Here is a 15,294-nt window from a genome sequence, read left to right as displayed (position 1 = left end):
TTTTAGTGGTCCCCGGGTAGCCGGCTCCCACAAATCGCTGCAACTAACACCAGTAGCGTGCCTCCAATTGAGTAGGGCCGTTCGTTTGGAGATGAAACACTCGACTGACTTGGTAAATGGGGGGGAAGATGAGATGAAGTGACACAGAATATGCACCTGTCAATTGGTCCGAAGAGGATGGAAACCCATCGGTGTGTCATTGTGTGTCCTTGCACTACTTCAAGACGACAATCTGTAGGACGTGGTGTCTACTTCATACCTTGTCTCCTTTCCAAGGAGGCAGAGATTTACCGTGTAGAAGGGAGGAAACAGAATAGAAAATAAGAAGCAAACGTGAAAACCACCTGTGTGTTCTATTCTTTGCTTTAGAGTGTCTAAATCTCGTCTCGAGTCTTCTTATCAAGTCCCTTAATTCTTCAGCCACTCGGCCTCGCGCCAATCGGGGTAGATCCATCCCTCCTGCGAGAGGTTGGGATGTTGCGGCTCAATGTGCTTCTCAACCGCCTTGAAGAAGATCTCGTACGCCTCGCCAGTCATGTGCAGGCCGTCCTTCAGGAGCTGCTCCAGGTACCCGCGCTTCCCCGTCTCCGGGTCGCCGAGCGTGCCCGTGCTGGCGTCAAAGCCGGGCGTCTTGGCAATGGCCACGTCCATGAGCTCCTTCCATAGGTCGACGAGCACGACGCCTTCGACCTCCTTGGCCACCTGGCGCGCAGCCTCGGAGTACTGCGCGCTGATCTTGGTCTCGCGCGTGCTCTGAGGAAAGCCGGCCTCGATGTCGAGCTTGGCTTTGAAGATCTCGTCCAGCGGGGGCGGGGTGACCAGGAGGACCTGGGCCTTGTGCGCCGTGACGTTGGGGTGCGTGATGATCTTGGCCAGGTTCACCTTGTACTCGGCCAGGTCGACGTGCTGGTTCGCAACCTGCATGGGGATCGCCGCATCATTGGCCCCGAGCAGAACAAGCTGTGCGCGGTGAGTGCTGTGCGCAGACGTGCGGGCGGCATTCAGAAGCAACAAGGTTCAACATACCAGGTACTTGATCTTTGGCCCGGACTCTGAGGGGGCCAGGATGATCTTGTCTAGTATCTTGAGGGTTTGCGAAGTGTTGTAGCCCGAGAAGCCACGGTTGACCACGTCATACCTCCGAACGCAATCTGTCTTGCCCGTTAGAATCACGACGCCTGTCTAGGAGTGGACCGGCGGTCTCTTCTGGGTGGCTTACGAGTCTCGAGAGCAGACTGGAAAGAGAAGCCTTCGTTGGTCTGGCAGGCACCCTGGATGAGAGAGTCGCCGAGGAGGACCACCTGAGGATACGGAGCCTACAGATTCACGTCTTAGATATCGGCCTCAGATGCCGGTGCAGGCACGAAAAATGAGGAACTCACTGCCATCTTTGGAGAACGTTGGCGTCGTGGGTTGAAATAGGGATGGATTGGATCTTTGGGCGGCGTAGACTGCTTACTGTTGCCAACAAAGTCACTGGAAGAAATAGGAAATCAACTTGCTCGCTTGACCAGTCTGTCCAGGGAGACGATCAAGGCCTAGGTCTCTAGCACGTATATATAGATGAGCCGCCCTAGCTTCTGCCGTCTCACTAAACAGGTCGAGGAGGCGTGCGGCGGGGTCGTCTAAGTCCTTGATGAGGCTTTTCGTGGACCACTTCTGTCAAGAGGACAGGCCAAAAAGGGCAATACCCGACGGATGCTTGCGGCGGTCTGGATGCTCGCATGCTGCCAGAAGGCACGCCGAATAGCGCGATACAGTGGGGTTGACTACTGCCTCATTCGCTTTAACCCTTCGACTACGTGTCCCTAGCCCGTCGACAGCTCGTCCTCCGGGATATCTGTGGCCGGAGCTACAACGGGAGTCGCACGAGTGCACAGCTGGTCCGGTGTGGTCTAACCAAGCTTTTGACGGCGGAACTACCTTGTACCGTCGACAGCCCGTGGCGCCTTGTGACCCTGGATGTGTACGATAAGGAGGTCAGCCATTGGCAAAGCTTCTGACATCTTGTCATTGCTCAGACTGATCTTCTGATCTAGAACCAGTCGAAAGAAGTGCAAGTATTGCACAAAGGGCTCGACTGTATGCTGCTATCCCTGCGCTGTATACCGAATCCAGCCTTGATGGCATACGGTCTGCAACCAAATAAATTGGTTTGTGTGAGTCTTCGTGATGAACGACTTGAGTTTGCCCGAGGACAAGGCGATAGCAAATTTGGGTACCCACATTGGAATTGTTGTGTGCCGAAGCTGGTCGGGCCAAAATTAATGCTCCATGGGAAGAATTCAGTAATGTGCCTCGGCGGAGGGTGATGCTGTTACTAGGTCGAAATTTACGCCGGCAAGGTCCCTAGCCTGAGAATCCGGATGCATGTGAACGTTTTGACAGTCTCAACAAACAGCCGTACTCCCTTGCCCACCTGCTCACCGACCACAGCATCCAGAATAGTCGAAGCTTTCAGTACGCAACTCAAGTCTTCGGCCATGTCTCGGGACGGACTGATACAGCTTCTGGACAACATACCACCGCCGTCGGTATGTTGCCAGGGGGCCATGCTCCTCGCAGCCGCGTGCATCTTTGCTGTTGCCGCCCTCCCGCGCGAGGTCAAGCACATCATGATGGACTATGGTGCCAGAGAAGAGCGGCCCCAGACTCACCAAAAGGGCGAGGCGCCGCAGGAGTACAGGCTCGTCAGGCAGCTCGCCGCGTACACGGCGGTGCCGCACTCCTGGTTCAGCAGCTACTACTACACGTCTGTCGCCGGCCTTGCCTTTTGGGCCTACCAATTCTTGCGCCACGGGCGCCTGATGCAGCTTCTCGCCAGCCGGCAGGCGTCTGCCGGCCTGCCGTCGATGGCAATGGAGCAGGTCTGCGTGACATGGGGGCTGATGGCCTTGCAAGGGACGCGCAGGCTGTTGGAGTCTTGGGCGTTGGTCAAGCCCTCCAAGTCGAAGATGGGGGTGCTTCACTGGCTACTTGGCATCGCGTTCTATGCTGGCATGAGCCTGTCCGTCTGGATCGAGGGATCGCGTACGTTGCCCTCGTCTTGTATTCATGAAGAGAGACTGTTGCTAACGACTACAAGAGGCGATCCGGGAAAAGCAACAAGGCCTTTTGAACGGAACAACAGCAGTCCCCGTCAAGACTATGGTAGCGGTTCCAACGTTCCTGTTGGCTAGCGTCCTGCAAAATGGCTGCCACAGGTATCTAAGCAGCCTGAAGAAGTACTCTCTGCCGGAGAAGGGTCTCTTCCGGCATATTGTCTGCCCACACTACACGTGCGAGTGTGTCCTCTACGCAGCATTGGCGCTGGGTGCGGCTCCAGAGGGTCGACTGTTGAACCGAACACTCCTATGTGCTCTCGTGTTCGCGGCCACCAACCTGGGCGTTACCGCAAAGAGGACCAAGGATTGGTATGCTGCCAAGTTCGGGCCAGACAAGGTTGCTGGTAAATGGGCTATGATCCCGTTCGTTTTCTGAGACCCAAGGCGCAGGGCCACAATTCATCGCTTTTGAAACAGCCCAAACTTGCTGCCTAGCTTCGACACCTTCAGCACATCACGATACGTCAGACTCGTCCTTGTCTGGCGAGAGCTCCGACCCGCCTCGAAAGCGGTGTTGGAAGAGAGCAGGCTCCAGTTTGCGATTGTGTCTTCCGACAAGTCCACGTCTTCCTCTATGTCGGATATGCCGTGCAGGAAATCAGTGTATAAGTCTCCGGTAGTGATGAGCAGGCTCCGTGGCTCCTGAAGGATCCTCCAAGCAGGTTCTGGTTCTATTGCCCCGTCTTCCTTGCTCCTGTAGATGTTCAGGCAGAGGCTCGCCCCGAGGCTTACTGTGCACACAACTGGGTGATAGGCGGCTCCATCCTACAGCAACGATAAGTCTACGGGCCTACAAGGTCGATGATGCCAAGCGACCACCCGACCTACCTTGTGCGGCATGATGCCGGTGCCGGGTGGGTATTCATTGATCAATACATGGTTGGGGCGTGAATGGGGGCTGTCCGAGAAGATATTGTTATCCTGCCCTTCCAGCAGCGGAATCGATAGCAATCGCGAAACGATGGGTTCGTCGAGCCATCGAGGCAAGGGGGAATCTAGTAGTGAGTTCTGCACGAGATCGGACGGCCAAGTCTGGAGTCGGCGGTGGCTCAGTTGTTTCCATCTGGGCTTCGGCGCAGCAGCGATCTTTTCCAATATAGAAGCCTCCTCCTCTTCTGTGATGAAGTTGGCGATGTAGTAGCATCGAGGAGGGAGCCTCGATACCCTGGCGAGCTCGAGGGACGAAGGCAGTGATGATTCCGCCATGCCGTGGAATTTGGACCGGAGCTCCCAACAATCAGACTGACTTGCCAGAGATCACTTTGCCGTGGCTACTCTGATTGCGGATGCTGTCGTGTGAGTACGTCGTGTGACGGTGGTAGAGGACAGAGACAAGGATGCACGCAAATAACTCGCTCGTTCGTGTTTGTTAGAGAAGGAGAGAAGGAGGTCGATCAGGCGGTCAGGCAGGGTGAGGGCGAGCTGGGTCGTACAGCGTGGCTGGCATGTTCCACTGAGCGATGTACGGAGTAGAGCTGAGATGTAAAGTCCGCCAAGGTTGAGAGCGTGGAGAAGAGACGAGGCCTTCCGCAAAAGGTTGAGGAACCGAACCAGCCCTGGGAGCGGAAGTCGTTGGCACAGACTGAGCCGTGGACCTGACCAAGGACGGTTGGCGATCTCTGGCTGGTCGTGGGTCGTCTCTTATCTGGGAATGGACAAGTGCTGGATTTCGTAAAAAATCTGGTTGTAATTTCGACACTCTGCAGAGAAACGGGGGCTTGGAAATTTGGACGAGCGGGCCCCGCTACGCCTGGTACGCTTTGAAAGGCAGGCTGCACATATGCAGGGAGTCCTGGCTGATTCTGAGACGGAAACCAACGAGCCGATAGCTCTGGAGGAGAGGGAGAGAGACTGATACCTACTTCGTAGATAGCCAGTGCTTGAGGGTTTTATCGAGTTGATTTGCGATGATGCCTGGACATGCAGGCCAGCAGGCAGATTGGCAGACAGGCACGCAAGCAGGCAAGCCAGCCACCAATGCCACGCACGACACCAGCGTTGGCATCGGTAGATGGTCAGGATGGATTCATGGAAGATGCATCAAAGTGCATGAGAAGCACGTTCCCCACTCACACCAGTCGTTAGCCCGTCTCTGCATCCTTGCTTCAGTGGTGAGAAAAAAGGAAGCTAACGGTAGGGGGGCGCAGCAAAGGAGAAATAAAAACGGCGGTTGGGGTTCATATCGCCCGCCGTACTCTAGTCATTTCGGAGCGCCACTGGGAGGGACAGGTGGCGATCAGACCTGGAGCATGGGCAAATCTCAATGTACGGAGTACCTACCGCCGTTTGCCCATCTTTTGGCCCGTCCCGGTACCCAGGAACGCAGTCGAATACTTAGTCGAAATGCCCGAAGATAGAATAAAAATACAACAACAATCCAAATTTACATTACTTGGAGTATTTCGGTAGATGATACCATCATCCATCCGTTTGGGAAGATCAGGAGAGGCATGTAGATGTCATGACTCTCTATGTAGGCACATCAAACTCGTCCCCCCTATCCGCACTCCGCAACGTAAACCCAGCCCCCCGAGGAGCTGAATGGCGAGTAAGTGCCAAAGTGCCTGCTGTCTGCCTTGACTTGACCATCTAGGTATCTGCATGTTTGTACTCCTTCGAGTCCTTCCAGCACAGATCACCTGGTGGTGGTGGCAGGGCTGATCAGATCTTTGTCGAGGTACCTAACCTCCAGACTACAGAGCAAGTGTGGTCCTTGTCATTGCATATCCACCCAGGCCGTCCATCTCCTTCACGCGTGTTGCCTGAAGCCCGCATAGACTGGAGCGGGCTGCCCGCTACTGCCCGCCCTCCAATAGAGCCTAGTCATCTAGCCATAGTGGATGCTTTTTGGTGCTTGTCTGCTGCCACCCTGCTGTTGATGCTGCAGCTGCAGTGTAGGTATGTACATTGATACCTAGGTAGCAGGGCTGGGACACTGCCTGCTGGCGTGTCTGTTTTGTCTGTCTTCCTGTGAAGGTAGTGGATTCCTCTTGGTGGTCGTGCCTTTGACCAATTCATCCCTCTCCCTCTTCCATCCTTTTCACCTTTGGCTGATTGAATCATCATTTTCCCTTGCGACGCGAATCAATCAGCCTTTACCTTCCCTCCAGTCCTTGATCGTCCAGGGAAGCGCCCAGCATGGTGCAGAGCAATAGAATTTTCTCGAATTAAATGACATGGATGCGCAGAATGCTGTCGACGCCGCCTCCACGAAGCCTGCCGCTTCACCCAAACACTCAGCCGGTGCGGACCCCGACCAGGCCACAAAGACGACCTCTCTGACCAAGTCACCAACCTCCGTTCGATCATCGCCCCCAGTCAAGGAGTCCAGATCCGGTGCTGCCCATCCTCAAGCTCAAGACGACGATGGCGCAGACGCCAACTCGGAGGCTGAAACCATTGTGCTGTACGATAAGAATGGAAATCCATCACCCTCAAAGTCTCGCAAGATGATCAAGCATGAGGACAAGAGCGATGGCGAGGGCAAGATCGAGGCCCCTGCCGCCCTCAAGGCCTCGGGCAGTCGAAGCAGGGAGGGCGATCGCTCGGGCCAAGGCGGGGCTCGCGATGCCGCCTCAGCGCCGCCCTCCGCAGCTTCCCACACTGGAAAAAAGAAGACCTCGCAGGAAAACAAGCGGACCAAGGACGGCTCGAGTGGCCTCAGCTCGGCACCGGCCTCACCTCCGCATCACCACCGCCCCAGAAGGCTCTCAACTGCACATCCACATCCACATCCAGATTCCGACTCTGATTCTGTTCGCGCCAAATCGCCGCGACTGCCTTCAGCCGTACGGGACAAAGCGCGCTCAGTCGACAGGCTCGTGTCCCACAAGAGGAAGGCACCAAAGGCAGAATCCGACGACGAGGGCGAGAGTCGCAAAGCCCGCAGGCAGCGCACTGCTCTGGTTGGGCTCGACAACGGCAACACTTCGAACAAGACGCACCGCGAGCACAAGACATCGGCTTCAAGACCACACCATGAGACCAACCAGTCTTCGCGCAACCGCTCTATTTCCCCTCAACCTCGGGCTCACCGTCGCAGCATTTCAACCCAGCTGCCGTCCAACGGGCTGAGCCACAAGAAGAAGAGAGTGCCTGCTCCACTCCAGTCCACTGATTACCATTCTGATGAATCCTCTGCCAGTGGCAGCCCCCATATTCGAAGCTCCAAGCTGCGTAGCCTCACTACCCCCGCCACGGCTGAGTCCACCATCTCGCCTGCCAAAATGGCGCCGCACAAGAAACATCTCGATGCTCACGGCCAAACATTCTTAGCGCGCGCATGCGCGAGAGGCGAGTACGATGGGGTGAAGCAGAGATTGGCCGAGCGTCCCGAGGATTTGAATGTCGCAGATTTCGCTGGCAACACTCCTCTGCAGATCGCCTCAATTAATGGTTACGATGATATTGTGAAACTTCTCATCGAGGCTGGCTGCAATCTGGACTGTGTCAATTACGATAAAGACACGCCTCTTCTGGACGCGGTAGATAACGGGCATCTCGAGGTGGTCAAGCTACTTCTCGACGCAGGAGTCAATCCGCGGAAAGCCAACGTCAACGGCGAGGAACCACTCGACCGTATTACGGACGATCTGGAGAATGCCACTGAGATACGTGCTGCTTTGGTCAACGCCAAGAAGAAGATGGGCGAGCGCCGCTTCACTTCGGAGGACAACTTCCAAGACGCTAGTGATACGCGCGCTTCCCATGGTCCGGAGAGCCCCCGAAGGTCACCACCGGCCTCTAGCCTTGCTCACCAGGTGGCAGCTTCGAGGAGGGCTGGGACCGTTCGAGCCAACAAGACTAGCAACCACCTGCTGTACATGCCCATGGATGACAAGACCCTTCGTCAGGCCGCCGGGCGCGGTGATGAGGAAACGGTGACCCGCATTCTCCAAGTCAGGGATACCTTTGACGACCCAGAGTCTATGGTTGCCGCAGCGAGGGGTGGCCATGATATTGTTATGCAACTCCTGCTCGCGTTAGGGAACGCAAATCCAGACCCAGCAGGTGTGACCTCCGTATCCCCCGATGTTGCGACGCCCATGCTTGCAGCCATTGGGCAAGAAAATATCAAGGTCATCCGGCTCTTGCTTGATCAGACTAGTTTTGACCCGACGCGAAAGTTCAGGGGAGAAACCTATTACGAGATCGCACGGAGACGCCAAGGCCCGAACTGGAAGGAAGAGGAACATATGCTCAAGGACGCGTACGACGCGTACAAAAAGACTCATAAAGACTCAGCCAAGACCAAATCTCCGGCGAGACGGGATCTGGATCGGGATAGTAAGCGCGCAGGGCGCTCCGAGTCCAGAGACGAGTCCGCTAGGGCCCACAAGCGGAAGCTTTCCAGTCCGACCAGGGAAACCAAGAAGGCGGCCAGCAGCAAAGCACCGACCAGTCCCAAGGACAAGAGGCGGTCCAACTCGTTTTCTGCTCACCATGACACCCAATCTTCGCCTAGACGTGGTCCGGGCCGACCGAAGAAGGATGACCGCCCACCCACAATCGCAATCTCTGACCGAGAAGTCTCACCGCCATCAAAACACTCCAAACCCAGGCGAGCCGAGTCAGATCTTGCAGCTTTATCCTCTGAGGGCGAGACGATGAAACCAAGACGAAAGCTCGTTTCCGGAAGAGAATTGAAAGGCGAGCGCGATAAGCAACGACGAGCAAGCATGGCATCGACGGCCTCATCACTGAAAGAGCCGTCTAGTCCCCGTGATTCTCGTCATGATGATGTCCACGAGCGCCTCAAGGGGGAGAAGTATCACGACCGAACTAAGCAGCTCAAGCGCGACGAGTCCAGAGATAGGCTCTCGGTCTCCGGCGAAGGCTCAGGCAAACGACACCGTTCAAGTGCAACGCCGCCGCACCATCCTTCATCGGAGAAAGAAGGCGGAGAAGGTCCGGTCAAACGACGCCGCTTGGATGTCGAAGGCAGAGAGAAGCGGCAGAAATCCACCTCCCTTGATGACCGACCTCACAAGTCCGCTGCCTCGCGAGACCCCTCGGCGAATTCAAGTCACCGGGATCGGGACGACGCTGAATCGAAGTCAGCGAAACAGAAGAAGCGAGACGCCTCGTCGGACCGAAGCCGAAGGGAATCTGGAAAGTCTAACGCTTCGGAGAAAAGCATTCACGTCAAGTCCGAGGATGTTGATATCGAAATGCATGACGTCGATCAACCTAAGGAAGGTGCCGAGATCGAGGCCCGTGTAGCGAAGGACAAGGAGTCGGACAAGAAGAAACAAGCCGAAGCCGAGCAGCAGGCTTTGGAAGCCAGAAAGGCAGAGGAAGAGCAGAAACGCCGAGAAGAAGAGGAGCGTAAGCGGAAAGAGGAAGAGGAAGCAGAGGCGAAACGTCGAGAAGAGCTCGAGAAGAAACAGCGACTCGAAGAGGAAAAGCGAAAAGCAGAGGAAGAAGAGAAGAGGAAGAAGGAGGAGGAGGAGAAGAGGCGAAAGGAGGAAGAGGAGAGGAAGAGGCTCGAAGCGGAAGAAGAACAAAAGCGTCGGGAAGAGGAGGAGCGGAAGAAGCGCGAAGAGGAAGAACGGCTGCGTAGAGAGCAACTGGAACGCGAAGCTGCCGAAGAAGCCCGAAGGAAGCGCGAAGAGGAGGAGAAGAAAGAACAGGAGCGACGGGAGCGTGCGCAACGCGAGGAAATGGAGCGCCGCCGCGCTGCCCGGGAGGCCGAGAGGGCTGCGAGAGAGGCTGAGCAGCGAAGGATCTTCGAAGAGCAGGAGAGGATCCGTCTATCCAAGTTGCCTCCACTGCTTCGATGGCTGGACACCTGTGCCAACCCCAAGTCTCCAGAAGTGGCACAGAAATTCAGCAAGATGCAAGGTGTCCGCTACGACTGCATACGCCCGGAGGCAACTGGCAAGCCAGATGGCCGAGAGCAATGGCTCCTCAACACACAGGTGGCATTGCTACTCGGAGAGAAGGATCTGGACCTCTCGCGCTACACAGCTTGGGAACGCATCCCAGTGTCGATGATTGCAAAGAAGACGATCTGGAGGCTCGAAGCTGACCGGTATGCCTTGACGACTCAGAATCTGTTTGATATTGGCAAACAGCTTCCCGACTATTATGAAGGGCATGATCCAGACACGATGAGCTATACAATCATCGAGAGACTTCGCAAGGAGGCTTGGCCGCTCTTCGCCTCTCTCGAGATGTTCTTCGTCAAGGTAAGGAGCAAAGCACTTCACGAATCGTCCCCCTTTAGACACTAACAATTAGCTTCCAGGCCTCCGAGCTGATGTATATCATCCCCACAATGCCCCATCTCCGCAACATTAAGCTTTCCATGGCATATCGCGAGCTTCCCGAGAGCGAAGCTCAGATGATGTATTGGGCGCCCACGCAGAAGTGGAAGAGCGATCCCGATGCAGACCGATTCCATGGCTTCGCTCCTCGCAACAAGTACTTTGTCAACGGCGCCATGGTCTCCGAAGACAAGCCAGGCTTGAGCGCAGTCAGCAAGACGCCCTTCCCAGAGAAACGCGTCCCTCGTCGAGGACTCAAGGCTGTGACTCCCGACGACCCAGACTACGACAAGATTTGTCGTGAACAAGGGCTGGAGCATTTGATATCTGGATCGAGCTCGCCCACGCTGCCCAATGGAGTCCAATTCTCGCCTGTCAGTCAATCATCTACCCGCCATGGTGCACCTGCCGGGTTGTCGACCGAACAGACCGCGCAGACATTGCTTAATGGCGATGGCCAGCACCAACTGGCTTCTCCCACCACTTCCTTGCCCGGTACCGCACCTGGTAGCCACACGGGTGTCAACGGAAACCACGTTGATGCTGTGGCTGATTAACGAGCTGAACAATGATGAGTGTATGGGTACAGAGGATGGGAAGCAACTATTATGTATGAGAAGTCGTATGGTCTAGCGGTATGATCGCTCATGGAAACCCCTATCTCTTTTACGAATCGCCTATGGGACGACGGTTGGGATACAATGGGTTGCTGGCTTCACCTTAACAACCGAGACTACCTAGACCGGAGGAGCGGTATCTTTGTTACATTGCTGGTAGCGACATGGTATGATTCCAGGGAATATACCCCGTGTTCTTTTGTACAAATCCATTGAAGGACGTAATATGTTCGACGTGTGTGACGAGTTGGCCTGGCTAGATGTTTGTTGAGTTCTTGCTCTGTACGAATCATCGCACGCATGGTGCATTATGTGTAGTACATGTAGTATATCCGAATGGCCGCCAGCCGGAGACGGTCCGGCAGCAATTTTCCCCACTATGAAATTTCACCCACATTAACCAGTCTTGCCCCGCGATAATAGAAATTCAAGATCGACCAAAACCGTCTATCGCGGTTCTTGCCCGACAGTCCACATCAACAAACAGCATACTAGGAGACCGCCCGAGGGCAAACAGTCGCAGAGATGTCGACCACGGTAGACAAGGTATGTTGCTCCCTTGGCGTTGCCCTGCTCGACGGACGCCACTGACTGAATCTTCAATACAGATTAAGGAGATCGAGGCCGAAGTACGTTTGCAGCTCCTCACGATCCCGATGAATCACCAACCATTTGCTTTATTGCGATACCGCCGTACGAAAAGGCACCTCTGCTGACAAAAAGTCACGTCTCTCTGTTATAGATGGCCCGGACCCAGAAGAACAAGGCAACGTCCTTCCATCTGGGTCAACTCAAGGCCAAGCTCGCCAAGCTGAAGCGCGAGCTGCTCACACCGTCTGGTGGTGGCGGTGGAGGTGGCGGCGCAGGTTTCGATGTTGCGCGCACCGGTGTAGCCAGTATCGGCTTCATCGGCTTCCCCTCGGTGGGCAAATCGACGCTCATGAGCAGACTCACGGGCCAACACTCCGAGGCCGCGGCATACGAGTTCACGACATTGACGTCGGTCCCTGGTCAGGTCATGTACAATGGTGCGTGCAGGACTTCCCTTCTTTTTTTGGTCCACCTGCTGTTTGCAACCCGGATCATTACACTCAATCACGGATCGGCGTACGAACCAAAGTTGGCCAGTTCAGGGTAGGGTGTTGGTTCTGGGATAAGGCTTCCAGGCGCATGGCAGGCATCTCGTGTGATCTGCGCGGTCTGCGGGCCGTGGGCCTCGAAGTTCGAGAGAGTCGAGCATGATGCCAACTTTTTGCCGCCCCTTTCACATTCTTCCTTTACTTTGCCAGTCAGGTTGCGTTGCGCTTGTGTAAACAGCCGAGCAGAACGGGGCGCTAACTGGCGCGGGTCACCGCATGAAACAATAGGCGCTCCTCTGCAGATGATTGACTTACCCGGAATTATCGAGGGTGCCAAAGACGGCAGAGGGCGTGGTCGCCAGGTCATCGCCGTTGCCAAGACGTGCCATCTCATCTTTATCGTGCTCGACGTCAACAAGCCTCTGACGGACAAGCGCGTGATCGAGACGGAACTCGAGGGCTTTGGCATTCGCATCAACAAGGAGCCACCCAACATCACTTTCAAGAAGAAGGACAAGGGTGGCCTCAACATCACCAGCACTGTCCCGTTGACACACATCGATCATGACGAAATCAAGGCGGTCATGAGCGAATACCGCATCAACTCGGCTGATATCACCATCCGTTGCGATGCCACAGTGGACGACCTCATCGATGTGCTCGAGGCTAGGAGCCGAAGTTATATCCCTGTCATTTACGTGTTGAACAAGATCGATGCGATTAGCATTGAGGAGCTCGACCTCCTCTACCGTATCCCCAATTCCGTGCCCATCAGCTCAGAACATGGTTGGAACGTCGACGAGCTAATGGAGGCCATGTACGCTCTTTCCCGTCCATCTTAGTCGGCGAGCAAGGGGTGTTCCCTGGTGTATGCACAAATGCTAATTCAGTCACAGGTGGGAAAAGCTAAAGTTGGTTCGAGTCTACACGAAGCCCAAGGGAAGGATGCCCGACTACTCCGCTCCTGTTGTGCTCCGTTCCACGAAATGCACCGTTGAGGACTTCGTAAGTTTTAGAACCTCGCCTCCACGCTGGTCGTTTGGGACAGGTCGTGTGTTCTAACCGGGTCTGCCTCGTCCGTAGTGTAACGCCATCCACCGAAGCATCCTTGAACAGTTTAAGAATGCCGTTGTGTATGGCAGGTCCGTGAAACATCAGCCACAGCGCGTCGGCCTATCGCATCAGCTCGCTGACGAAGATATCGGTATGTTATGCATCCGCTGACGAGTTCCATTCGAAACCTTGGGATGTCTGTTTGGCAGTTCAGCTGACCTTGTCCCTCCCTGTAGTCACGATTATCAAACGGTGAAAGACTCTCCCTCTCAGCGCGCCACAAGACCAGGGCGATATTAGAAGCCTCAGTTTCGGAGCTCCCGTTCTGAAACGACCCCTGAGGCGCCCACACCCGCAACTTGCCGAATACTGGCTCTCGCCCGTTTCAATTCCCCGGTGGCGTAGCGACGCGTCCCTCGAAGAAGGACAAAATGCTGGTTTGCGATTGGAATAGACCATACCTATGTGTGGCAATACGTCACAAATGCATTGCCAGGCTCAGCAAGAACGGCATGATACGCGTCCCAGTGCGAACACGGAGATTGGCAGCGCCAAGGCGCATGAAATAGCACGCCTTTCTTTGCAGTCATGACTGCAACCAGGACAGGGCTGGCAATGGCAAGATGGGGGACTGATCGAGGGACGCAAATTAGTCCAGGGGTGGTTTTCGGCTTGGGGACAGGCCTGGATACTTGCATACATCAACCCGACTGTACATACCACATACATACATTAGAGGTTTCCCCCCCTGCATCGGACATGGGGGAGGCGAACAGAAAAGAAGCAAGTTGAGACGAAGCACTGCATGCGACTGCTACTTTCAACGGCTCGAAAGCGTCATCCGGTACCTTTGTTGGGTTGGGTGGCAGATGCAAGAGAAGCTTTAGTCGGGGTGCAGAGCGAAGCTGGGTTGCAGTAAACCCCCGACGTCGCCGTCCAGCCCGAGGTTGGGAGGTCAGAATGTCAGTGTCAAGTCCCCCCCCCCCTTCACCCCCGCAAGGCGCCACATCCCATCCCAGGCAAAGGTAGGCCCGGCAGGCCCAGCAGGCCCAGCAAAGAAGGGCAAGGCATCATCTTTCTGCGACAGGAAACAGGGCCTGCAGGTCGGTGCGGTCTTGCAGGGCCAGAGGTGCATAACCGAACGGGTCGCCGAATCTGCGGCCAACGATATCCAAGCTAGGGCATGCATGCAGATAAGGTAGGGCAGTGTGCGGTGGAGGCGTGGGGTGCACCTCGGCGCTTAACAGGAACGTGCAGGAGGAGGAGCAGATGAGGGAGTGTGTACCAGGAAGAATGAGTGAGAGTGAGGTGCAGGTGTGTGTTTTCTTGGTGGCAGCTAGCTAGTTAGCTACCTTGGGACGAAAAAGCGACGACGTCCATCATCGGAGCGAGGAGAGGGAGCGGTCTGGATTTTACCAAGTCATCTCACCACCACCACCTCCACCTGCGAACATCGGATGCAAGAGAAGCTTACGGGTTGGGAGAGTAATATCTGCGCGTCGGGCGGCCATTGAAACAATACCACACCAGCACCTGTTTCTTTCCCGATTATCTGATCATGCCAGGTTCGGCGAGAACCTGGTACCGCGCGATACTTGTTGGATGTAGCCCAAGGTTCAGGGGCAGGTCAACATGCTCTGCTCTCTCTCCTCTTCACTCTCTTCCGGAGAATGGATTCATAATCCACGACTGGGCATTATGGAAAGGCATAAACGAGACTGACAAGGAATAAATCAAGCGGGATGTTGGATGATGACGAGGTAGGCGACTTTTGCCGGAATACGGTCGCCTCTTTCCCAGGTTCCAGTGTTCAGTTGAAAATCGAGCTTGAGCCATCATCAGTCGGGACATTTTGGACCACTGACAGGTCTTGGTGGCCACCCTAAAAACGGCCGGGAGGTTGATTAACTCCAACACCTGGCCTTGCGGATCTCAGCCGACCTTTCACAGGCCTTCTCTTGCCGCCGACATTGCCTGGGCCGTTTCTAGAGTGCCCACCTTTGAGCTGGGGGGAACCCACACGAGCGAGCTCGTGCTGTGTACGGTACAAGTAGTGAGTAGTGCTGCTACTGCTGATCTTACGGCCAGACAGTTCAACCCTGTTTCCCGTTTCCCGAAGTAAAGCCAGGACTTGGGCTGAGGCTGGCCGGGTGGCGGGTTGCAGCCTTGTGGA

General features: G+C 55.4%; 4 protein-coding genes across 4 annotated transcripts; 3 read left to right on the top strand and 1 right to left on the bottom strand.

The window, feature by feature from the left end:
- Window positions 1-408: 408 nt before the first annotated feature.
- On the bottom strand, window positions 409-1,388 carry E0L32_000989 (uncharacterized protein; the record flags this gene model as incomplete). The annotated part of the gene is made up of 4 exons (XM_031144951.1): window positions 409-960; window positions 1,027-1,151; window positions 1,220-1,316; window positions 1,383-1,388. The coding sequence occupies 4 exons, from the start codon at window positions 1,386-1,388 to the stop codon at window positions 409-411; spliced, it is 780 nt and encodes a 259-aa protein (XP_030992882.1).
- A 1,095-nt stretch (window positions 1,389-2,483) lies between these two features.
- E0L32_000988 (uncharacterized protein) lies at window positions 2,484-3,480 on the top strand (the record flags this gene model as incomplete). Its single annotated transcript, XM_031144940.1, has 2 exons — window positions 2,484-3,030; window positions 3,086-3,480. 2 exons carry the CDS (start codon window positions 2,484-2,486, stop codon window positions 3,478-3,480), a joined length of 942 nt encoding a protein of 313 aa, XP_030992881.1.
- Window positions 3,481-6,280: 2,800 nt separating this feature from the next.
- On the top strand, window positions 6,281-10,929 carry E0L32_000987 (uncharacterized protein; the record flags this gene model as incomplete). Its single annotated transcript, XM_031144929.1, has 2 exons — window positions 6,281-10,294; window positions 10,354-10,929. 2 exons carry the CDS (start codon window positions 6,281-6,283, stop codon window positions 10,927-10,929), a joined length of 4,590 nt encoding a protein of 1,529 aa, XP_030992880.1.
- Window positions 10,930-11,514: 585 nt separating this feature from the next.
- E0L32_000986 (uncharacterized protein) lies at window positions 11,515-13,292 on the top strand (the record flags this gene model as incomplete). The annotated part of the gene is made up of 6 exons (XM_031144918.1): window positions 11,515-11,535; window positions 11,598-11,618; window positions 11,732-12,017; window positions 12,357-12,885; window positions 12,965-13,073; window positions 13,152-13,292. The coding sequence occupies 6 exons, from the start codon at window positions 11,515-11,517 to the stop codon at window positions 13,290-13,292; spliced, it is 1,107 nt and encodes a 368-aa protein (XP_030992879.1).
- Window positions 13,293-15,294: the final 2,002 nt, after the last annotated feature.

The sequence above is a fragment of the Thyridium curvatum genome (assembly GCF_004353045.1).
Source record: "Thyridium curvatum strain D216 chromosome Unknown NODE_4_length_842636_cov_84.159710, whole genome shotgun sequence".
NCBI classification, from domain to species: domain Eukaryota; kingdom Fungi; phylum Ascomycota; class Sordariomycetes; order Thyridiales; family Thyridiaceae; genus Thyridium; species Thyridium curvatum.
Note: the sequence above shows the minus strand (reverse complement) of the source record. Positions and strands in the feature narration are given on the sequence as shown.